General features: G+C 38.5%; 2 protein-coding genes and 1 pseudogene across 2 annotated transcripts in view; 2 read left to right on the top strand and 1 right to left on the bottom strand.

Moving 5' to 3' along the window:
• Window positions 1–1,792: 1,792 nt before the first annotated feature.
• LOC113674035 (uncharacterized) lies at window positions 1,793–23,565 on the top strand. The gene is made up of 23 exons (XM_089199645.1): window positions 1,793–1,905; window positions 2,311–2,377; window positions 2,597–2,666; window positions 2,822–3,178; window positions 3,632–3,688; window positions 4,217–4,352; window positions 5,300–5,371; window positions 7,184–7,255; window positions 8,337–8,408; window positions 9,070–9,141; window positions 9,564–9,635; window positions 9,732–9,812; window positions 10,972–11,049; window positions 12,053–12,124; window positions 15,014–15,085; window positions 15,728–15,799; window positions 16,383–16,454; window positions 16,935–17,006; window positions 17,665–17,739; window positions 18,081–18,256; window positions 18,896–19,021; window positions 20,336–21,868; window positions 22,252–23,565. The coding sequence occupies exons 3-23, from the start codon at window positions 2,618–2,620 to the stop codon at window positions 22,446–22,448; spliced, it is 3,585 nt and encodes a 1,194-aa protein (XP_089055771.1). The 5' UTR covers window positions 1,793–1,905; window positions 2,311–2,377; window positions 2,597–2,617; the 3' UTR covers window positions 22,449–23,565.
• LOC149047728 (uncharacterized) lies at window positions 12,864–14,543 on the top strand (annotated as a pseudogene).
• LOC113673937 (T-cell immunomodulatory protein) overlaps window positions 22,981–25,123 on the bottom strand; it is a 21,495-nt gene continuing 19,352 nt past the window's right edge. The window contains exons 17-20 of the mRNA XM_027190405.2: window positions 24,921–25,042; window positions 24,541–24,623; window positions 24,208–24,325; window positions 22,981–23,756 (exon numbers count right to left, since the gene is read on the bottom strand). Coding sequence (XP_027046206.2) covers window positions 23,697–23,756; window positions 24,208–24,325; window positions 24,541–24,623; window positions 24,921–25,042 — 383 coding nt within the window. The 3' untranslated portion in view covers window positions 22,981–23,696. The remainder of the gene's footprint in view (window positions 23,757–24,207; window positions 24,326–24,540; window positions 24,624–24,920; window positions 25,043–25,123) is intronic.

The raw sequence follows: 25,123 nt of genomic DNA, 5'->3' as shown, positions 1-25,123 counted from the left end.
TTCTACCTTTAGATTCACTTTTGCCCGACAAGTCAAGATTAGTCGCAATAACACTATTCTAATTAAATTTTCATCTTACTTTCGTCTAATAACTTTCGCTTGCATGTCAGGTGACTGAATTTACATCCGAGGAAACTTTCGTTTCTGCAGTTTAAGAAGAACTTAAATATTCTTTTTAAAGCATCTCTGAGTTTAAAGTCGGATCAGTCTTTTTAAAAGTTAATTTAAAATTCGATACGCAAAAAGTCGGGAAGGCAACTGAACCATTTGGTAACTTCATTTTGTTACAGTTTATTTTAGTATACAGAGGCAAACCAAACAAAAACTTGTTCCATTACTTTGATTCCACATCATGAAAAGCAATTACTGTTTCATTGTAGTTGGAACAGAGACAACTGAGCTATCTCCTACTGCAGTTTGCCTTTTCTTTTCTTTTACGCTCTGCAAAAGGGCTGAGAAGGCATGTGTGTCTCAAATGCATATTATGATTTCATAAACATCTTAGAGGTTAATTCTAAGTGCTTTAAGAGTGCAGGAACAACAACAAAATCAAACGAAAGCCTCCCCCAACCCTACTTACTTTGGACTGAATCCTATTTTTCCGGATCCATTTACAGCTGTAACTTGTTTTCGCAGATCTGCAAATATCCGTCTTGAAATATCTTCACAAATAGCAATTAGCCAACTTTACAAACTGAAAGGGAAGTGAACGGGGCCAACAATATAAGTATGAAAGTGAACAGAATGTTAAGATTTGTAATTCTATAATGAAGGCAACACGAAGCATATCATTTTTATTTAACTTCCACTGCCACCCACCTATCTTATTTAACTAGAATAAAATCGCACTGAGCGTTTTACGACAGCTTTTTCCTCTGTTGCTTAATTACAAAGATATCTCTTGGCGCCAAGCATATGTGCTATTACTGTGTCAATTAAAACTTTGCGAAATAGGAAAGTCACGTTTTCGGCAGATTATGTTATTTTATCATTCCATTGTCGGGCCGAGCAATTGGAAATTGAACGGAAAATCTCAAGTTTATTTCATTTTAAGCTCTTCTAGGCAGTACTAAAACAGCCGTTCTCGTTTTAGTATTCAACTCGTTTCGCCTCTTTTTGATGAATTTAAGAGTATCACCATTAATACTGGCTACGTTTTATAGTTACAGAGAAACCGCTTGAATTTGAAATTATGACAACTTCATGTAAAAAAAAGGAAAGGGTTATTGCACCTTAATTCGAGTGCTCACGAAACACGAGCGACTTTCTCGAAAAGAAATATTTTCCTAAATTGAAAGAAAATTGCAACCCATATCAGTAAGTGCAAGCTTTGGAGTGTTATGGCCAAATGCATGGTGCAAAACTGTGGCAGTGCGGCTGAAAAGGTCTGTAGGGGATTTTGATAGTTCATGCAAAATATTCCCAGAATTGTTTTGCTTTGTGCTTCCGAGAAATACATGATCAGTAGGAGAATGACAATAGGGTATCACTGAAGAAAACTAGTAATGTCAAAGAGTATTTCATATTTGTTGAAGATGAGATTTTTAATAAGGATTTAGCTGGTGTTATGCATGAAATCAATTATGTCGCGGATTTATTAGTAATAGATACTAGATCTTGACCGATGAAATTTCCAATTTATATTTCTTTTGCTTAGGGTTTGCTAAGGCTGATTTGACATTAATTACTTGAAGCACTTTGCGAGAAGATTTAAACTTAGACAGTTGCAGCTGCTTACTATGTTTTTTAACAATTAAGTTATTTGAGCTTCTCATAAATTTAAACAACTCATTAGAAACCAAGCCAAAATAATCTTAGTCCAAGAAGAGCATTTAAAAGAAGAAAAAACTGATAACTGAAGCAAGAGGATTTTCTTCAGCATAAGGGAAGGACACAAACCAACAGGCAAGTTGCGATTTATTGTTGACTGTAACGTCTAATACAATGACAGTAAAAAGATGAAAAACACCTATGTCTTTAATGTGATGTGTAGGGGTTCGTGATGTCTTATGCTTTCCCTGGCCTATTTCCTTTGGTGATTTTCTGTGCTGTGTTGTGCTGACCATCGCTACAATTTGCTGCTGTGTTTAAATGTTTTTTTCTCTCCCCTCCATTCCCTTTTCTCTCTTTCTTCTTGTTTTGGAACGTTGATGTTGCCATTACTACAGTTCTGTGCTTGTGTTGTTTTTAATCATTTGTTGTGCTGTCTGTCATGTTTTGTTCGTCTATATAGACATCACATGAGACCCTTATCGAATTCTACTGGTCTATACCATCTTTAACCACCGAAAATCTATTTTTATTTTTTAGATGAAACAAGGAGAGATTCGTTTATTTACAAGCCGTACAGCTTAAACACATCTTCCAAAAAATATTTGTAAGATGCTTGCATTTTTCACTCATTACACAAAAAGTTGACAAAATCTGCAGATAACCAAAAAATCAATGGTTGTATCGTAGTCTTTCGCAACATTCAAAACATCTCACAACTAAGGAGAGATCAGAGCAAACGTTTCCGCAACTATTTCATGATCGAAACCTTGTTGTTTCGTCCTGTGAGCAAGGGGCATTTGTTTTTGTTCTCAATATTTTCTAGGTTCAACGCAGATGAGTTAGTATGTCATTTTTCTTCATGGTAATACAGGCATTCTCTCAAGTATGTTTCGGTGAGCAACTTTTCACTTATTCAATCCTTACTTTACTTTATTCCTAGGTATCGATACTGTTAAAACATCCACAGAAATGTATACCAGCTAATCTAAAACCACAAATAAAAGGTTTTAATCTAAAAAAGTTAATCAGTCTCTTCCCCCTTCAACAGGAATTCTTAATTCAGACTCTCATCAAATTTATGGCGACAATGGCACAATAACAAGCCCAAACTTTCCAAGATTGTATCCGGATAAATTAAGCATTCTTTGGAACATAACAGCAGTAACAGGAAATCAGATAAAACTCCACTTCACCTCATTTCACCTGCAACTCTCTAAAAGTTGTGACACTGACTTTGTTCAGGTCAACGATGGCCCCTTGCCATCCAGCGATGCCATCGTGCGCATGTGTGGTGAGAGAAGATCGGAAAAGATTGTATTTTCAACAGGTCCCCATCTACAGATTTATTTTAACACTGATGTGGGAAACTCATACCCTGGATTCCGAGTTTCCTACGAAGCTGTTGGTGAGTATTTATCACAAAAAATCTCCCGGCACAAAGCTTTTTCAGTTTTTAGATATGGACGAGAGAAGAATCGAAGAGTTGGGAATGGATTTCTGAGTTGAAAGAAGTAGCTGCAGCCTCTTATGAATAATTTTTCGGTGTTTGAAACTGGGTAGAAGAGGCAATCGAATCATGAAATTGGAGCAGATAATTCTCTTCATCTTTCGTCAGTTACGTCTTCATGTCTCATTTTATTGAGTTCATATTGTATCAAAGTAAATGGTTTGAACCCAGGAGTATCAGTAGTTCGTGTAGTGTGATCGTCCGGGTGAGTGTGAGTCACCAACAACAGTTCTTTTCAGAACTACACTCACCCGGACGATCACACTACACGAACTATTCATATTGTATGTAATTTGGTATCAACTGTTCAGGAAATGTATTAAGGTCCTACCTAATTTGTACAATTTCTAGCTCTCAACCGGAGTTTTGTCAAAGGATTAAAAAGGTGGATGTCGCAACCGTGTCCTGGTAAGTTTTGTAAAACGATGACAACGATGTGGCAAAATCGTGATCGCCCTATCAAGTCACAGAGAAATTCTTTTTTGTTTTCAAAGCAGCACTGGTACTTACTACTAAAACACAGCTTCAAGTTTTATGTTAAGGGAGGACACCGAGGGATAAAAGATGCGAGAAACACGAAGAGACAGATCATGTTTAAACGAATAATGTTAATGTAGTTGTTTGCTGTTGCCAAGGCAATGATGCATTATCTAATTCTGACGTAACACCACATTGAAACTGTAGTGAAGTTTTACAGTGACCCGGAAGGCTCAAACTTTGTTTCTTATTTTGATTAATGCCTCGCAAATCCAATCCTGATTTCAAATCTTGTTTTTCAAATACACATTTATCTGAACATACCCTGACCCCTGACCCTTCATGACTGGCATTCATTTGAAGGGATATCCAATCAATCGCACCTTTTGCCATTAATGGGCATTTTTCAGGCGACTAACCCTAAGCAACAACCTAACTATTTTACATTTGGATCCACAGGGCTAAAGAATCACGATAAAAAGTGTAGATGTGTTCGAGTTGAAAGCGCTGAGGAGTTGTATCTAAGGGTGTATTGCATGGATCTGAAGCTGTCTTCTGTCTCGGACGTAAATCATTCTAATATCACCAAACTGCTGTACGTTCACGGGGTAGTTTGTTAAAAATGTTTACATATTCTGTTTAAATGAACCAGTTTTGATTAGTGCAGCTAATAAATCGGAAAGCTGGCATTTCGACAAAGTGCAATTTTGATAAATCAGTATTTTGACTATAGCTTGTGGTGTTTTAGTTCAATTCGAAATATCAAAATTTGTCTTTGTCGTGTTTTCAGCCTTTTGTAAAGGCTGAAAACAGATGATACTTTGGAAAGTATCATCTGTTCATTTACATATTACTGTGATATCTGTATCGAGGATCCACGGAGATCTGGCATAAAGTAAACACTTAATTTTTCACTCAGTTGCTTGGTCCCTCGTACTCAAACTTTCATTTAAACGTATCGGTCGGTGAATGAAGTAAATTGAGCAAAGAAAAATTGTATAAATACCCCATCAATTCAAAAAATGTGTAGTATACTTCTCTCTACAAACGGCTTCCCCAAGAACATTCTAATATTAGTGTAAGATACGTTCCTCTCAGGGCCACATTATCTTCTCTGTAAATAGTTGAAAACATGTTCAGGATGGGTTTGTTGCTGCTTTTTTTTATGTTTTGGTTGTTGTTGTTGTTGATGTTGTCGTCGCTGTTCTTGATGTTTTTGTTGATGTTTTTGTTTCTGTTGTTGTTGAGGTTATTGTTACTGTTATTGTTGATGTTTTTGTTGATGTTTTTGTTGCTGTTGTTGTTGATTGTTGCTGTTGTTGTGTGTTGTTGTTTTAGTTGTTTTCGCTGTTGTTGATGTTGTTGTTGATGTTTTTGTTGATGTTGTTGTTGATGTTGTTGTTGATGTTGTTGTTGTTGTTGATGTTGTTGTTGATGTTTTTGTTGATGTTTTTGTTGATGTTATAATTGTTCATTCATTATTGGTTCATCTTGATTAATCGCAAGGTTAAGGGTTGGCTCTGTTTTAAATTTTCTTTGCAGGGACATGAGCTCCAACAAAATAAGAAGGATTGAAAATGCTGATTTTGCTGGTCTCGAGAAACTCGAAATTTTGTAAGAAAAACTATTTTTACAGAATGTGTGACTATTAATCAGCCATCGATATTTGTTGCGGGGCATAATCACCTGTCATCAAAAATAAAGGCTCAGGTATCAAAGAAGTTCATTCGCACTGAAACTTGTATCAATTCAAGCGGCACGAACAAACATGTGAGAGGACAGGATTACTGTTTGAAATACCATTAGTTTTGATGAAGTTTATATGTTGCTTAACACAGAGAACTTTGATATTCTCTTGATAATTGAATGATGTTTATTATATGGCGATCATTGAATTTAGAACAAGTCTGTAAGAATCAAACATCTTGGGAAATGAAAATTTTCAACCCCCCTTCAAATTTTGCATGCAGTTAGGCACTCAGGAGGGATGCACAAAAATGCCCTTTTGAAAGGTCACAGCAAACTTGTTGCCATGGTAACAACGGCTGCTTGTTCGAGGCCTGGGGCCTCATTTTCATACAAAACGTCGCAAAAAAAGAGTGAAATGTTTTTCTCAATCTCAAGCTAAATACAACATTACAAATTTGCACTTCTACAACGATTCTGGAACTGAATTACCCATCTAGCTGGTCATAATATTCTAGTTTTTAAATATGTAAAAGTCTCTGCAGGCCTGCCTCTACTTTTTATAGGGGTAGTTCGCGAAAAAAGCTCAAAATCAGACATTGCATAGCTTTGCATAATTTGGCGATGTTTACATCTAACGTTCCCAACAACAAACGTTTCAGACAAATGAAAAGTGCGAGGCTTTGAAAGAATGTTATCTTATGAGCAATATCCCGAAGAGAAATCTCGCCTCTGGTTGTCATCTTTTAAAAAACAATTGATCAACCTTCATGGAGGACAACTCGACGTAACTACAAACATATACCTCAAATCGTGCGCATATCATCCAGATTCCGAGTGCTGCACCTTCTTTCATGGGAATTTGAGCAATCAGAAATCCTTTGAAGATACGCTGTTATACGTGTATGTCATTTGAAACATGTTGAAATCGGCTGATCTGCACGAAACTATCCTCACACAGGTCATTTGTCATAAACATGTGCGTTATGACGATGGCGTGACGCTGTATTTCTCCGTGAAGTTTCCATCGGTCGCCCCAAAAAGACGAGAAATGGATATTTTAATAGATGTCAGCACATTTCCGCTTTCTGAAGCAAAAACAACCAAAAAAAAAAGAGGATAACCAGCTAGGGGGGTAGTTTCAGCTCCAGAATCGGTGTACTTTTGGAGAAATTCATATAAACATTTTCCCTGTTTTACCCGACAACAAAAATGACCGAAACTGTACCGAGATAAATAATCTATTGGTGTGTTCACATTCACTCCCAGGGAAAATTAAATGCATCAAAATGAAGACGAATGATGTTACTATGTATGATAGAAGTGCCAATTTGTAATGTTGTATTTAGCTTGAGATTGAGAAATAAACATTTCACTCTTTTTTTGCGACGTTTTTGTATGAAAATGAGGCCCCGGGCCTCGAACAAGCAGCCGTTGTTACCACGGCAACAAGAGTGCTGTAACCTTAAAAAAGGGTATTTTTTTGCATCCCCCTGAGTGCCTAACTGCATGCAAAATTTGAAGGGGGGGTTGAAAACTTTCATTTCCCAAGATGTTTGATTCTTACAGAGACTTGTGCTTAATTCTAATAGGAAAAGTATGAAACATTGCTTTTCGTCAATGAATATTTTATTTGAATAAGCGGTTATTAAAATGTAGGGGTTAATAGGTCAGGATCGAACTCATAGCCGAGTACCTCAAATAATAAGAATCCTTAATTTAGTCTTTTTATTTCTATAGACATCTTGCAAACAACAAGATCGAAAGTATAGCTAACTATACTTTTGAGAATTTGACGTTACTGCAGGAACTGTAAGTTGAATCACGCTTTTGAAAAAGAAAAAAACATGCTAACATTTAACCAATAGTGTAACCTAATCAACAGAAAAATACTATATACAACGATTTCATGGAAACAGCTGGTCTATTTAAGTGAAGTATGTAAGGTAAAAAAGGAAGCAACTCCTGAACAACATATTTACTTAACATGAGTCCACTCTGTACTGACTTTTAAAACTCCAGTCATTACTGATACAAATTGAAAACATTACTATCTCCAAATATCTCCTGCAACTCTTTACTGTAAGCAAATTTTTACGGTAGACCACCACAGTTGTATAGGGCCACTCCAAAGAGACGGTCTTTACCGACAACTTAATTAACCCCGCCAGGTAACTGCTTCTTATAAACAATGATCAGGCCTTTTAGAAGGTTCCTAAAGCTTACGAAGTAGCTTTTCTTGTAGCACTACATCATTACTGCATTACCTAGCAGAATATTCTAAAAAGTATCCATATATCGTGACTAAACTCTTATAACATTTCCAGGAACCCCTTATTTATATTTTATTTGGTTTGTCCTTGTTAACCGATCTTGGACAGCAATGATGAAAAACTCTGCGTCTCCTTCCGGTAACCGTGCTCAGGTCTTATGAATCCTCTTCGAATTAAATTAATCAGCATCATTACAACTATTATTATGATACTAGATATTATCATTTGGAACCTACATGATGACCAGCTGTCAGTAAGCGTGTTAGCACTGGTATCGGAGAGGACATGGGTTTAAATCCCGTACAGGCTTGAATTTTTTTTCCATGCCTTCTTTTCACTACTGCTTAGGTAGTGTCCCATACTGCTCTTTTAACTACTGCTTAGGTAGTGACCCATACTGCGAAGATCACCTTCATATTCACGTCTTTATCCGCAGTTCACACATACGATTTTTATATATATTAACAGTCAGGAGCCAGGTATCATCATTACTATAATTTCATTGCATTGAAATAAACTGAAGCTAATCAAAAATACTATATAGTGCCAATACTATCGTCGCTATTATTGAATGGTGCGACACAGGAATCAAACGCCATTTTTGTTTTATTATTAATCAGCGATCTGTCCCAGAACTGTGTAACAAACATTTTCTATGAAACATTTGCTGGAACAGACTCTCTGGAATACTTGTAAGTTATTGAAGGCTGAATTTACGTATTTGCTATGCTTGTTAATGATTTCGATCAATTCCGTATCATTGAATTCAACTGAACTTACATCTCATCGCACCCTAGTTATGCGTCACGTTACGAAGCCCAATGCACCGATGTGATTGATCGCTTTTTTAGCTTTGATCGAAGCAAGTCGATATTGTAATCCCTAAGCCGTTTGTTGTTGTTGCCTCTTTTACCGTGTATAGTTCTTTATAACGTGACTGGTAATCAGCCGACCTTCTCGCTCGAAAAAGACCGGTGGTTTGCATTTGCAACGTATTATTTTGTTCGACATCAGAAGTGACTACATCATGTGATAACCGCCCTTATTCACGACTTATGAAAGACTACTTGTTGAAAGTAGCTCCAGCTTTGAAAACTTGGGTCGAAATGCTTATTTTTTTCCTCAAGTGCAACGTCAAAACCACGTCGCACTTGCTAATACCAAGACATATAAGAAACGTAACTCATGAGTAACAGTTGGGTGATTTGATTGAAACGTTGACACACGACTCGAAAAATCATGCAAAGATTTTAGCGTGGGCCTGAGCTATGGCCCAGTGGTTTTCAAATTTCTATATGGGCTAACTATGTCAAAATTCATTGTCACTATCGATGTTCTCTAATCCTGATATAGAGACCTGGCTGAGAATCTCTTAACAAGTCTCGACAAGAACTCTTTTCAGAACCTCATTTCGCTCCTGACATTGTGAGTTACTGTTGAACTATACCTTCAATCATTTACATGTCTTTAATTTTATTTGACATTGAATGATAGGCATAATCCCACAACCCCTCCTTCCCCCGTAGTAAATTTACATCGTCTTCAACTTCGATCGACAGCATGCACGGGTTTCAAAAACCTGAATGAGCTATCTTGTGATTATGCTTTGCTTAAAAAGGAGGAATAGGCAAATATTTATTTCTTGAGATATTTGAAGAGCACAGTTTCATGGCTCAAAGCCCATGTTGGCTAAGCCAGTGAGAACTCTTGAATTGCATTATCCAATGATCCGGTTTTTAATAATTTCTGATATCGGTGTTAGATTTGTGTTATAAAGTGATACGATGATTTAAAGTGTCCTCTGTTTAATATGTCAAGCACGTTTACCTTTCTTTACCTCTTTTCAGAAATCTGAGCAAGAACAATATATCAAGTATTGGAGAGGGGATGTTCCTGAATAATATCATACTTTCTGAGCTGTAAGAGCTACTAGGTTTTGGCAAAATGTATTTCTCCATGACTCATTTTTCGACTTCGATAAACAAGAGAGATTATGTTTTCATTCGCACTCATAGATTCCTCTCTGGAAATGAGTTACAACGCCTTCATCCCGAGACCTTTTTAAACCGTTGGAGTTTAACAAATCTGTTTGTCGTGTAAGTGTTTAATATACACTAATTTTGATGTTTCCATGAAACATGACCGTAGGCAGAAATTATTCGCATCATGGTCCATTGTAGGAAGACTTAGTGAGTGTCATGATACCGTCAGATTGTTCAAACTCTGGTCTGTTGACCTAATATAGACAAGCGATGATAAACAAGCGATAATAGACAAGCGATGATAAACAAGTGATGCTAAAACTTCCAAAATTGCAAACTGTTTCCAGAATAAATACTGAGAGGGTCAATAACTAAAGCTATGAAAACGCATTTCAAAATAATGTACCAAAATTATACAGTGCGTTAGAATATTCCATGTAGAACCAAGATAGTGATGATTAAAGTAGCTAAGTGGATTATTGAACATAAGTATAATTGCTCAGGTGACTTTAGAGAAACTCGAGCTCTGATTGGTCGAGTATTGCATCATATCCTAGTATAATCACCTCGCACAAGATTATAGCGGGGGCGCTAAATTTCAAAATGGCTGCTTCACGTTTTGCCAATATTACGGGGAAATAATTAACGCGATAGAAGGAAATTACAATTTTGATCAGCTCGAAAGGGGCTACTAAGTTTGGTATAACAGTAATAATTTACAACAGAAGGCGAAATCACCTGAGCAATTATATTACAAGAGTTATTCGTTTCAGGGTCAGTGAATACTTGGAAATAATATTCAACAATTCTTGCTAAGCCTGAGGTGAATAATTGTTTAATAACCCGTACATATTTCACAGAAAATGCGAGACCCGACCCGAGCCACCCTCTGCTGCTGTTATTGCACAGATTACAATCGCGTTCTGTTTTATTAACTAAACGCCTGGAAAAATTTCATAGCTTTAGTTATGTTTTACTCTCCATTTTGACCTGTAAAGACGACTTAAAGACTTACGAAATATAACACCGAAAGTTACGCAGGTGAGTCCATGCCAACTTGGTAACATCTTACTCGAAGATGGTGTCCTTACGGTCCAGCGACTTCCTTTCCGATTGCATTCAAAATACAAAGTCTTCATTAACGAAATTCTCTTCACCCGATTATTTCCCTTCTATTCTGTAACCTGTGATTGTATTCTAATTGTACACATGTCCTTTTCTAGCGCAGGCTTACCTACTGAAACAAAAACATTCTTCGTTGAATTCATTTTAGGGATTTGTCGAACAATCGTTTGAAGGAATTACCAGTTGAAGCTTTGTCTTTGGCGAAACCCTTTTTCTTCCATTCTTTGTAAGTATTTATTTTAAATAATACAACGAATTCATATTCAGCTAAAAAGTGAAAGCCTGAGCAGCAAGGTTAACCATTAAAAATTACTTTCCCATTCAATTGAGAGACGCCCATGTCTCTTTATGAAATATCTTGACACATTTACCGAAGGCCGGGATAAGTTATCGACGTACCCTTCAAAGGAGGATACTGAGCCTTTCTAAAACCTAACTTACATTTATGTTGTGAACCAATGATCTTGAAAACTTGTATCTAGAAATTGTAGGATGTAGTTTAGTAAAAGGGAATTTTGTTTCTTTATTGCCGTGAAGCAGTTTAAATGAATTGTCGTCTCAGTACTCGCGTGAAATAAAAGAACGAAAAAGAAAGGAGAGAAGGGAAAAAAATTCTGAACGAGCATCTAGAAAAGCAGATAAGACACATTGGCTGAATTATGTTCGCTTCTGCGCTCCCAGCATGATAAATACATTGCTTCTAAGGCTTTGCTTAAAATTTTAAAGAAAAAGGAAAGGAAAGGATTTCGCGATTTCCTACAAGAAACCCCGAAAATCAAATTCATGTCCTTTCACTAAATTTTCACTTAACTTTAGTTTTCATTGAACTGAAATGACCACAATAATTTTCACCTTTCCTCCAAGTTTTTTTTACGGTTCAGAGGCTCCTTCAATCATCACTGCAATTGAGTTGGCTCTGAACTAAAACCGTTCTGAGCCACGGAGGTAAATAGTTTGGCTGCTAAAAATGTATTCGGAATGACGAGTCTTGTAGCCTATAACATATGCACCCAATGCTTAAAAATCAAATTAATTCTTGGTTCTCAGAGATCAGTCGAGACTAATTATCAATTAATGTCAACTCTAGGTCATGAGCTCAGTTTTTATTTTGAGTTTGCGTGTGCACGCTTTCCCAGCTTATGTGAGTTTATAAGCGTAGCAAACCCAAGAAACTAACTATTTTTTAACTTAAAATTTAAAACGTAAATCATATTGTGTTCTACGTCTAGGATATTACGACATAACCATATATCTGAGATACCATCTGAAGCATTTATCAACAGGACTGTCGATGGACTAATGTGCGTATATAAACCATTAATTCAAATTACAATTTACTGGTCATGGACGTGTTTCTTCCGCAGAGGTTAAACAAACAAAAGACAGTTTACATTGGAGAATCGTGAAATTCAAAATTCGGGCTTCTTGTTTCTAATTGACTATGTACTGCAGGGGCATAGCTAGGATTTTTCAAAGGGGGAAGGGGGGTCATACTGTGTCAAACAGAGGATACTTACCAGATTGTTATATCGACCTCCACGCCGTGTTTTACTTTACTTAACTTACGGATGAGCAAAAAAGTGGGATCCTCAACAATGACATTTGCGGGTACCCCAGGATCACGGATGTTAGCCACCCCCTCGTATTGTCTTCAATTCCCTTCCAAACTAAAGTTAATCCCATTGTTTGCATGACTTTCATTTCGATGAATTCTAAAAAAATTGCGCTCATCCACTCATTCTTAAAATGACAACTTATCAAATTGCAATTTGCGCATGGATCAAAGTGTTTCTTGTTTAACAACAACATACCTCTGATGATGAAATTTGCCAAAATTCGTATCTCTCTCACGACCAAACCCATAGCCTACATATACCCGTACCCTCCCCCCAAGGTGAAACGGAAGCGAGGGAAGGTCTACGATAACCTGACACTAATCGTGTTCTGTGACGTTACTCTAATTTATGCTAAATTATGTAGCTTGATAATATGTGGCACATGTCAGCGTGATCACTGGCGCTGCTTGATATATTAAAGATTTTCCAGAGCCACTTGGTAACGAAACGGAGAAAGCAGCCACGGAAAAGCTGCAACAACTCAAATGTAGCGGGAACCTACAAGATCAGGCCGAAGCAGAAGCAACCACCCAGAATCTACGGCGTACCAAAAATACACATAACCAACGCACCGCTCAGACCCATAGTGTCCTGTGTCAACACCCTTGCTTACGACCTATCGGGTCACCTAGCTAGAATTTTGTCTCCTCTCACAGGTAACTCCAACTACACAGTGAAGAACTCAGGAGAATTTGCAAACATCATCAACAGAGAGACCATCCAAACAGACGAAGTAATGATATCCTTTGACGTCGAGTCGCTATTCACCAACGTCCTTATAGAAGAAACAGTAGAGGCCACATTACACAGACTCAACAACGATCCGAGCCTACAAGACCGCACAGCGCTCACACCTACCCAGATTGCAGACCTTCTAAATCTCGTCCTGAGATTCACATACTTTAAGTACAACGGAGCACTCTACGAGCAACAAGAAGGTGCACCGATGGGCAGCCCGATTTCCGCCTTGATTGCCGATCTATACATGGAAGCCTTCGACGAACAAACCTTAGCTACCGCCCCAGAACCACCGAGAATATGGAAGCGCTATATAGATTACACGTTCACCGTCATGAAACAGCACAATGTGGATAACTTTCTGAGCCACCTCAGCCAACAACACCCGTCCATCCGCTTCACCATGGAAACTGGGAATAACAACAAGACCGCCTTCCTCGACAGCCTCGTAACAAGGGAACCAGACGGTAAACTGCTCACAAGTGTATACAGAAAACGCACACACACCGACCAGTACCTCGCCTATGATTCGCACCACCCACAATCTGTTAAACGTGGTATTGTCAAGTGTCTACATGATCGAGCTAAACGCATCATCACCAAGCCATCTGGAACAGCCCAGGAGAAAAAACATCTATCCGCAGTTCTCGTCGCCAACGGCTACCCTCCGTCCTTCTTACAGAAGGTGACCAAAACCAGGAATCCAACACCCGAGAGGGAAACAGCATAATTCAAGTCTACCACAGTGCTGCCATACATCAAAGGAGTCTCAGAACCCCTCCGCCGCCACCTACAGCAACAAGGAATACGCACCGTCTTTAAATCCGACACCACACTAAGATCCCGGCTGGTCCTACCAAAAGACCCGCAGACCCAAACAAGCAAGATGGCGTAGTCTACAAGATACCATGCACACGCGGCAAAGTCTACATCGGGGAGACAGGACGACCCATGCAGGAAAGAATGAAAGAGCACGACAGGGATATACGACTCGCACGCACTCAGAATTCCGCGGTTTCAGAACATGCCAACGGAACCGGACACAAGCCGCTATGGAACGAAACCAAATTGCCAATGATAGACAAGGAAAGTGTAAGAGGTAATTTACATAAGACTCAACCCAAACAACATAAACAGGGACAACGGAACCGAAATACCGGAAGCGAGGATGCCTACAATAAGAAAACATCTAAACCAACAACACACGAAAAACCAGCGAACGCCTGAGGAAACCATGGTACTTGGAAACAATAGCCGGATCGAAATGCACCAATTACAACAGATCACCATGGTACATAATGCCGTGCCACAACCAGTCGACCCCATCGCAAGAAGAAGACTTGCAGGAAGCAGTCGAAACGTTGCGTTCCACATCAAGTGACTTCGTGAGACAACAGAACAAAAACTTATAATATCATCCAATGCTACCGCGATGAACAACAACCTATTTCCTAACAGTAATGTTCTAGTTTACTCGTTTCCATTTTGAGACAGGATAGACTTTTCAACTCTAATTTCTTTGGGAGAAAATCAATCAACCCAGACATCGTCTTTCATAACAGGATCTGAAAGGTGGAGGAACTTCATCCCCAGATTTCTTGTTGGGTGGAACCGTTCCCGTGGGAATAGTAAACTCCACTACTTACAGCGGGTGTAGGAGGGCTCTGGGCCGTGGGGTTGGTCATGGGTCGTTCGGAAGCTGGTCTCAACGTTGATTGGGAGTGGCAAGCCTGCTTTTAGAAAAACTCTTCAATGAGTTTACATGAATGCCACGTTACCAGTAATCGAAGTCATGTTCATAACATTGAGACTAATTACTTTATTACCGCCTTGCAGAGATCTTTCTAATAACCAGATCGAGACTGTACACCAGGATGCATTCAAAGGCTATGGCAAAGCTAATATTATGTAAGTAACGTGTCAAGCTCGGCCTCAGACAAGCGTCTTAATGCCTTCTATAGAGCTTAGGTTTCGTACGGTAATTAAATCTTGAGTTTATACTTGAAGTCATCTGAAACAATCCTGAACCACAACGAATAGAATTTTTTTTAAAAAAAAGACGACCACACTAGACTGAAAAGCTATGAAGTTCTCATCTGTTGTTCCAAATAAATTGCTCCATAGTCATACTTCATACTTGCTACCTATTGAGTAAAGTGTCTTGCCTAAAAACACAACACAATGACCCCGGCCAGGGCTCAAACCCGGACCACCCTATCCGGAGTCGAGCGCACAAATCATGAGGCCATCGCACCTCCACTCCTGTTATTAATAAATTAAGTTATTACTCGAGGAGTGGTGTACAATGAGATTTACGCCTCTTAAGACCTGTCTGCGGTCATTAAAAAAGACGCCCATTCAATGGTTAAATTTTGACTCATCGTAAAATAGTAGTCTTTGCAAAATCACACCTCATTTTCTTATATTAATAATTCCCATAATTGTCTCTTGTAACCCTTACCTTGGCTACTAGCTACTTTTGATTCCCAGTCCGGAATGTTAATCATTATTGACGTTTTTGTTTGTCTCTGATTGTATGTTTGCCCTTAGATTGCTTGGAGGCAACAAGATTTATCTGCTATCAAATGGGACTTTTAGCAACATGAGATATCTATTTTACCTGTGCGTACATTGAATACTTTTTTTCTTCCTGCTAATAAAAAAGTTTAAGCCAGGGACAAAAGAGGAAGACTTTCTATTTGTTGTGTCATTTATGTGATATCCCAGGCAAATCTACGCTTAGCATCGTCGGAAGGGGGATTCCACACTCAATATGCATATGGCCTGAAAATTGGAGTCTTGGTTGCTGAATATTTCAGAGATCAGTAAAACACTTAAAAATCGTTGTAAACATTGACAAATTATTATCCCTCTTTTCCACGAAAATTGTGTCACTTTTCTTATTTGCCTTGAAGTTCGGAAGCCATTTTTCTCTAATTTAGCCGTCATCTCAAATCGACATCTCAGACCCCGGCATTTCGGTTGCTTCATGTCACGACGCCTGGAAATGCTGCCGGCTAGCTTCAAACGCTTCAGAGATTGCTGAAATAGAAGGCTTCACCACAAGGCGCCACTATATGTGCCGAAGAACTGTATGGGTACAACATTAAGAACAAACATAGCCTTCGGTAACTCAAAGTCCTTTCTACTTTGTATGTACAGCAACAAAAATATTTTCATCTGTGGTTCATTAATTTCTTCCCAGTGATCTTTCAAGAAACCGGATTGCAATAATCGAAAGTCATTCCTTCTATAACCTTTCTTCCGTAAAGCTCATGTAAGTAAGAGATAATTTGTTCAAGCTGCATTTTTTCCTGGAGGTTAAGTAAATTGTTATTAACGCATTTTTTGATCAATAAGGATGTAATCGGGTAGTTGACTTTGATTGCTGTTGTGGACACCTGTAATGTACAGTCATAAAAGGCACTATTGTAGCAGTTTGTTGAAAGTACAATTGAATAGATCTCTTTAGCTTGTATGTTTTGGTTACCCATCAGGTCTCAATTATGCAAACATATGCGCGTGAATAAGAGGGTATTCTATAGAGAATTATCACATAACCTGATATGAGAGAAAAGGCATACCCTAGAAGTCACATGCATGATTAATAGCGTTGTTCCTGACTTTCTCCATTCGTTCTTCGACCCGCAGCCCATATTTCCTTGCCCGGCCCAGGCAAACTCAGGAAACATGCTGGTATTACGCGAGGATGACTAAGAGTTCTGATCATCTCTGTCTTATTTCTGAATTATTTCAGTAATCTAGCATACAATCCATTACGCCAAATATCAGAAAGAGCTTTTTCAACAACGCCGGATTTACAATATCTGTAAGCTAAGATTAAAGATATATCTTTTCCGGCTCATTATTTAAAAATTGGTTCATATGCCAGCGTGCGTTCATCGAGATATGAAGCACGCGGGAAGTTTGGAGAGCACGAAAGATGCGTAAGAGTTGCTCGAGGCGTAGCCGAGAGCAACTCTAGCTTCGTTCTCGATGAACGCACAGCTGACGTATGAACCAATTGTTTTATCACATTTTCAACCCGAAGGAAATTTTTTTTTGAGGGATTTGTTTGCTGACGTCATTAGCGTGCACAATAGGAATATGAAGCACGCTCGCGCAATTGAATTTGATTAGACAAATTTACTAGCTATGTTATAAAAGCAGTTGAGCTAAGGCAGAGTTACTGGGGTGACGAGAAGAAAATCAGAAAGTTGAGGTGCTAAGAAATTGCTGCGTTATCATCGATGACCTTTTACTAACTATTGTTACACAGTTTAGATTCATGATCATGGGGATAGGACCGCGCTTATTTGCGAGAGCCTCGTTATATTGACAAGTTCTTATATCACCCGATTGATTTCTGACACAATTCCACGAAACGAATATTAAATGACAGTGTGTGGGGCTATTATATCTCCTGGTATCTGGATATACATCTTGACTGGATGAAGAATTCTTTTATCCTTCACCTATCTCTACAGGATCTTGGTTTTCACCCCTATCAATGTACTTTCACCAAACCATCTGTCGGGACCACGTGACCTGGCGATAGACCTGTGAGGAGATCATTGTTTTTGACATAGGATAAATAGCCCGCGTGTTTCATTCGAAGTTTTATTTTCTACTTTTAGCCGGCAAAATTTTAAATATATTCTAAGTTAAGCGGAAGTATTTTTAACTTCCTCGCCTTTTATACAGGTAACTCTAACTCAGTGCCCAGGATTTTAGATTTTGTTTGATGCATTGTAAGATGATAATCTGTAATTCATCATGTGCAGGATGGTTTTTTTTAGCATGACATTGATACCCATAACTAAAGCCAAGTTCAGAAAATATGAGCTTACCTAATCTGCCAACATTTGGAAAAATATTTGATCGGTTTCATTTTTCACCACAGGACTCCTGCTCAGCAAATAATCATTTACAATGTGACCATACCCTCACTTATTGGGAGCTCTAACTTGGGGTTCGTTTGTAAACTGACTGAGGGAAGTGTCTCTGAGAATTTATGTTATCCTTGTCCTCTTGGAACATATGCAAGGATGCAAGGGACCTGCGCTCCATGTCCTGCAGGTAGTTGATAACATGGCGATTGAAAAACTTTCTCTCTCCCTATTAAGATATTTATACACCCGTTTTCAAAATATGTGTATTTCATATATATTTTCATTGCCGCAACGTTTTTGAAAACGGTGTAGATTTATACATATATATATATATATACATAAGTTAAAGAATTAAAGAGGACACATCGATTCTCTGTGACTCTGAGTTTCGCAGCCAAGCGCTCGTCAGACAGAGCGTCTGTCTGACGAGCGCTTAGGCGCGAAACTCAGAGTCACAGAGAATCGATGCGTCCTCTTTAATTCTTTAACTTATGTATACTTAGCTCTGCTACCACAGCATTGAGCACTTTATGCCAAGGTAGACTCTACCACCACGTTCATTTATATATATATATATATATAAATTTATTAATTGAAAGAAAAGGAGAAATTACAACATTGTACTACAAAACTGTTCCCAAATGTCTTGCTAATCCTCTCTCGTCAGGTGCATGGAACACTGAACAATTAAGGTTCCTTTTAGAGGCTGATCGTTCAAGCATCTGTCATCAAGTATTTCCTCGCATGCCGGCACGCACTCGTCAGCTCATTCTTTTTTTCATCCATTTTTGACGATAAACCAATCATTTTCACACTTGTGCTACAGGTGGTTTTTATCAAGATGAACTGGCCTATTCCGGTACTGGATGTAAACATTGCCCGTTAGGTCATTTCGTGACACTGGAATCCAAACCAGGAAAAGCCATAACAGATTGTATTTTGTGCCCTCAAGGTTCGTGAACGACTATAACTTAAAATGATTGTATAAACTGTTTTATGAGCCATCAGCTTAGGGTATGAAATTGTTTAAGGTTAGTAAAAAAAGTTTTTTGGTTAGATGAACAGCAGAATTACTACAATTTAATTTTTTCTTTTCCCTGTTCTTGCTTAAAGGTCGAGAAGTTCAAAATGGCAATTAGGAAATTCTTCACTAGCTTCCACCATCGACTGTCTAAAAGTGTAACGTTAGGGTGCATGCGTCCAAATTTAAAGTACTCGTAATGGTGGCCACTTAAGGTGATCCTCAGGAAAAAAGTTACTGAGTTTTTTTTCAAAATTTCCTAAAATGATCCCAACCAATCCCTGTTTAGAAAAGTGCAAAGAAGAGATAGATCACCGAGCTTGCATAACCCTCTACACCCTTACATCAGTACGCATATTCTCCATACTGTTCTCTAAACATTTCCCAAGATGCCGACATGGAGAATTAGTCTAACAATCAAGAGCTTCTTTAGTCAGTGATCAGCTCCTTTATTCTCCTGACCTCAATGTTTGATTTAGGGTGATATGGTAAGAAGAAATTAGATGCCAGTCACTCTTGGGGGTTAAAAGATTAAGTGATATGATGGGCCAATCTTACTGCATTGATGCTATTACTGGTACAACAAGAAAATATAAACATCAGTTGATATTTTTTTTCCTGATTTCGTAATTTTTATGCGCCGTACAAGATGTGCATTGTAATACTGAGGAATCACCTTAAAGTGCCTATGACACGAAATTTTTTTTTGCGTTTCTTGGTTGATAACTGCATTCACAATCAGAAATAACTGACTTAAGCGGCTAGCGAGTTCTCCTTGACCATTTTTTTGTGCATTGAAAGTACGATTTTTTACGTCATCACCTGCTGATTCGTTACCAGTTCACGGCACACTTGTAAGACAAAATAAGAGCACTTTAGGGCCAGGAAAATACTTGTTTTAATTTTTCTTCTATCGGAATTGGTTTGTACATATGATAAGCAAAATATTTACGCAAACAAATTTTTCGTGTCACAGGCACTTTAAGTAGGACTGGCGAGTATTTTCAAGATTATTCATATTGAGCGAGCAAAAATGTATATTTCTCTATTTCTTCGGCCTCTGTGCCTAGACTAGAATTAGTATAAAAGCTCTATTCAGACGGCGACACTATTTGGTTCAACAAGCCTTTATCGTTGATGACTTTCAATTTCATCTTAAATGTTATGCGATGAACAACAAAGCCACGTTTGTGTTTTTTACATTTTACGTTTATTTACGTTTTACGTTTACGTTTTTTGTTTCAGGCACCCAATATACAAAGTTTGCTGGCTTTAAAGGGTGCGAGTGCTTACCGAATTTTTATCGAATGGATCGATTTGGCCAATGCATGCAATGTCTATCACGAGGACTATCATGCCAAAACGAGTCAGTGAGGCTACAGCCAGGATTCTATTGGAAATGGCCATCGAACGACAGTCTCACGAAATACCAAAAATTCTCAACAGATCTTTTAGTCAACAGTGACTCCTACACACTACTCAGATTCCAAGGAACAGTGCCGCCGGTTTACGAATGTCTAGCAAAAGAGGCATGTCTTGGAGGTATGGAGTCGAAGTGTTCCTATGGATACGAGGGTCCATTATGCGCCGTTTGCAGTAAAGGACATTACCAATTGTTCAACCGCTGTCGCAAATGTCCCAAACTACTTTGGTTCATTTTGCAAGTGAGTGGTATCACCATCATATGTACTATTCTCACAGCAAGCGTGATTTTGGGAAGGAAAAAAACTTGTGCATCCGGTAGAAAAGTGACTGACATGATGTTAGCTCGTCTTAAGATCGTCATTGGCTTTTACCAAGTCACATATGGAACCTTAAACACGTTCTCTTACGTTGAATGGCCCAATGCGTTATGGACGCTTGTGCATTATGCAAACATAGTGCAGCTGAACTTACTGGATATTATACCGTTGCAGTGTATCAGCAACGGAATAACAGTAAATGCGTACACCAGATTACTAGTTGTAATTGGGCTACACACGGCACTTCTCATCCTTGCAACTCTAGTCTACCAGCTTAGGAAACTGCTGCTTTTTAAAAAGGGGCTCAATAATTTGGAATTGACTGAATCTCTGTCCGCTGAAAGAACTCAGGTCTATCGGATTGTTTCCCTCTTGGTTTTTGTGACTTTCCCCTGGACTTGTACCACCATCTTAAGCTTTCTGTCCCCAACATGTCAACAGATTTGCTCCAGCACAGACGTGTGTCAGTCTTTCTTGCGCGCCGACTTCACAGTCCAGTGTTTCACCGAGAAGTACAACAGATATACAATAGCTGTTTATTTCTTACTTCTACCTGTTGTAGGTGTACCAGCCGTAGTTCTCTTTTTACTATGGAGGTACTTCCATAGAAAGATCCACGACCAAGAGGAAACCCAACATCGCAAAGGAAGGGAAATGTCTATTGGTCTCAGTTTCCTGTACGAAAATTATGCTCGGCAGTGTTGGTTTTGGGAACTTTTCGAGCTGATCAGAAAAGTAGGGGTGACGTCATTACTCTTGCTTATGGGGGCTAACACACGAAGTTATTTGGGTGCTGCTGCCATAACATCAGGGATCTACACTATTTTAGTGGCTTATTTCAAGCCTATCAGGGACACGTTTGAACATTGGTTGCAGCTTGTGGCACTTATCGCAAACTTTGTCACCTTAAACGTTGGGATGCTATTAAAAATACCAATTGACGAGGTTTCATTGGAAAGCCAGAGAGAAAGAGACAGTAACTTTGTTTCAGTCATATTGGTGGTTGTAAATGTAACCGTTATAGCCGTTGTGGCAGGTAAGAATTTAAGTTCTATGCTAAACGTACCATGTATAAAAGCTAGTGACATCCCCACAGTACGAGTCAATGAGCTCAATTCCTCTTATGGTCCCCTTTGAAAATAGAGAAATATTTATGTTCCAATGTAGGTGCATAACACAGGTGTAATGTCTTAATCAGTTCAAGCTGAAGAACCATTTATTCCACAACACAACTTGTGCCGAACACTAACAACAGCGTTAGACAGAGACAGCCAACCCATGCGACAGCAAGATAAACTGAACTTTCTTCATTGATTTCGCATTTAACAACAAATACAAAAAGTATCGGTGATGTAGCATTCACCTTAGTCAGATGTTTCTTTCCAAACCAATAGTTGACTTTGTCCTCTTGAATTGCAGTGCAGTACATCTCTAACTTCGTCAATTCCATAAATTATGTGAGAAAAAATCCTCACTGTGGAGCTAGCTGCTGCGCGACATTCATGATGATTATAGTTGGGGCAGGAGAAGATGCCACGGGGCTGGAAACTAAAGACTCATCTCCGGTCCAGGCAGCTCGGTCTCAGACAAGAAACATCACCGAGCTAAGATCTTAAAGTAGACAACAAGACGCTTACAAAACAGAAAATAGAAGTTTTTTTGTCAAGAATTCTTCCTCTGGTTAATGAGAGAATAGTTGTTAACGAATACGGATGATTCTTTTGATTTTGGATTATACTAAGCAATCCCAAACATACTATATCCCCGCATCAGCGTAAAAAAATTATTAAGTAGATTGTAGAGTAGAGTAATATGTATTCTTGTTATGATGCAATTGCAAATTAAGAGCTTATCTTGTTAGATCGTTGTTTATTAGCAGTGACATTCCAACCAACTCGTGTTTGAAACAAAAAGGAATCAAGCTTTCCAAGGGAATCATAGCGCCTAACAAGATTGCAGTTAACAAAATGTAAAGCTTATAGATTACGATCACTTCCAAGTATATCAATCATTGTATAATAAGCTGAATTGTACGTGCAAATTGATTGGTTCTTAGTCAGTTATGGTCCAATGGAGGACAGACGAATAGATGACGTTCACTAACAACACTTTGGTTCCTTTAAGTAAAACATATAGTCGTTATCACCGTGTCATTCCACGAGTTTTAATGAAAAAGACAGGATACTTACAGTGGTAATAAGACAAATCTGATTTGGTTTAATTCAGTTTGTGTGCCAAGCTGACTCACTTCCACCAAATACTACGTAACTTTCAGTTGGTAAACATTGTGAAATGACAAAACACCGCTATTCTGGTTTTAATTGTTTATCTAGATTATAACTCACAACCCAACCTCTCTCTCTCTCTCTCTCTCTCTCTCTCTCTCTCTGCTTACAGCTATGGCAATGTACTTATCACTACTCTAGCATGCTATTTTTTGAAACTTAAAAGCCAGGACCACAAGGATGGGGAAAGGATGGAGGGGGGGAAGGTTTTGTTTTAACGAATTATTATATTTATTTGATCAGCCTTTGATCTCAAATGCTGTTGAATGCAGGTAAGACTTTAAATATTTAATGACAGCAACATACTTAAGTTATTTTTCGGCGTTGATTCAGTTAAATACAAGTACTTGTATCAGCCAGATAATTTTAAGAGATTATAATCTCTTGTATCAACCCAGTTAATGGAATTTCACTATACAATAAAAACAGATCCACAAATAAGCAGAAAGGTTCTCAATCGCTGTTTCACTGACATTTTTGCCTTGTACCCTAAAATTCTTCCTAGTCATCATAAAACACACGCATTTCACGACTCAACCTCCACAGCTGGCCTGTGAACTTTAATCAGACACGTGGACATCACATGGCATCAAAATGGAATTTGTGTGCGTCTTGGCGCTTCTCTCTTTGGTCCTCCCTCTGGAAGAGAAAAGAAAACACGCCTTTTTATCACCCGATGCACCTAAAAAATCCAAAATGGTAACCTCCCGCAAAGCCATAATTTCAAGCGAAAAGAAACATGTTCTGTCGTTAGGGAATTCAAAACAGCGGAAAGGCTTTATGGCAAACGTTTGTATTGGAGGGGGAGCAATGGACCATTTGTCAATCCACTCACAGCTATATACGCTTGTCTCGGACCTTTTTCCAGAATATTTGTAATTTCACGTAATATCAAGACACATTTTTCCAGTCAGCTTGATGGCCAATTTCTTTAATTCTCATCGCTTCTCAAAACAAAATTTGATGAGAAACATTGAACACATCTCGCATGAAATTTCGGGTGAAAAATTAAACAAAACTTGGTGGATTTCAATCGAGGCGAGAAACAATAATATTAAAGTGTTTGTATAATCGGCTGAAATTCGCTTACCTTCTCCTTCAGATGCAACAACAAGATAACAAGACCAATAAAGACACAGATGCCCAAAAGACTGACACCTGTCAATAACACCAGTTTGCTTGGGGTAACGAACAACTTTGCAGTCCAACTAAAACAAAAATGAAACTTGAAATAAGGAAACGTTTCTTAACTTTTGGAATATCGCTGTTTAGTTGTCTTGAGGAGGCTTTCTTTTCAGCACTTTATAACAGTATTTTTTTAGTTCACAGGACTCGATCAAACAACCAAGTTGCCTGTCTAATTTAAGATAATCAGCAAGGAAGGTGTTTTATTCATGTGAAGATTTAATAGTCTCTTTGTCACCTTGAGAGGCTGTCGGGCGGGTAAGGAACCACGATGACTTGTGAATTCGGTATAATAGAACTCCATACACGTTTTCTTTCAGACTGCAACAAATAAAAATTACATGTGAGGATGAAAAACAATTTTAAAACGAGATATAAAAACTAGAAAGGAGCCTCAGCAGTATTTTTTTCTCTTCATTTCATTTTGTTATCTTTACCCTATGTAGTCACGCGAAGTGTAAGGATAGCGAGCGCCTGTTCTTGTAAAAATAATACTCCGAGAGGGAAGACTTTCGACCGCGTTAAGAAAAAGCCGTTGAGTGCTACATCTCTTGGCACGGCTTTCATTTATGTGTTCTTAAAAGACTTGGGGCAGAGACAATGATCAGTTAGCCTTACAGAGCCTTTTGATCTTGGAATTCCTACAGCAAGCTCATCAACAAAGTTGGGTGTTCTTCCCAAGCCAAACACAGTGTAAGGACATTGAAGGGCAAAGTAAGCTGACTGAGACAGCTGAGCGGCTGAAAAAATAACAAACAAAGCAATCAACATTCGTAAGTAAAGGGAAAATCCAGCGGGGGGAAAAAATAGGAATGGTCTAT

Source organism: Pocillopora damicornis, chromosome 3 (genome assembly GCF_964200805.1).
Source record: "Pocillopora damicornis chromosome 3, jaPocDami1.2, whole genome shotgun sequence".
NCBI classification, from domain to species: domain Eukaryota; kingdom Metazoa; phylum Cnidaria; class Anthozoa; order Scleractinia; family Pocilloporidae; genus Pocillopora; species Pocillopora damicornis.
This window is presented reverse-complemented; position numbering and strand designations above follow the sequence as displayed.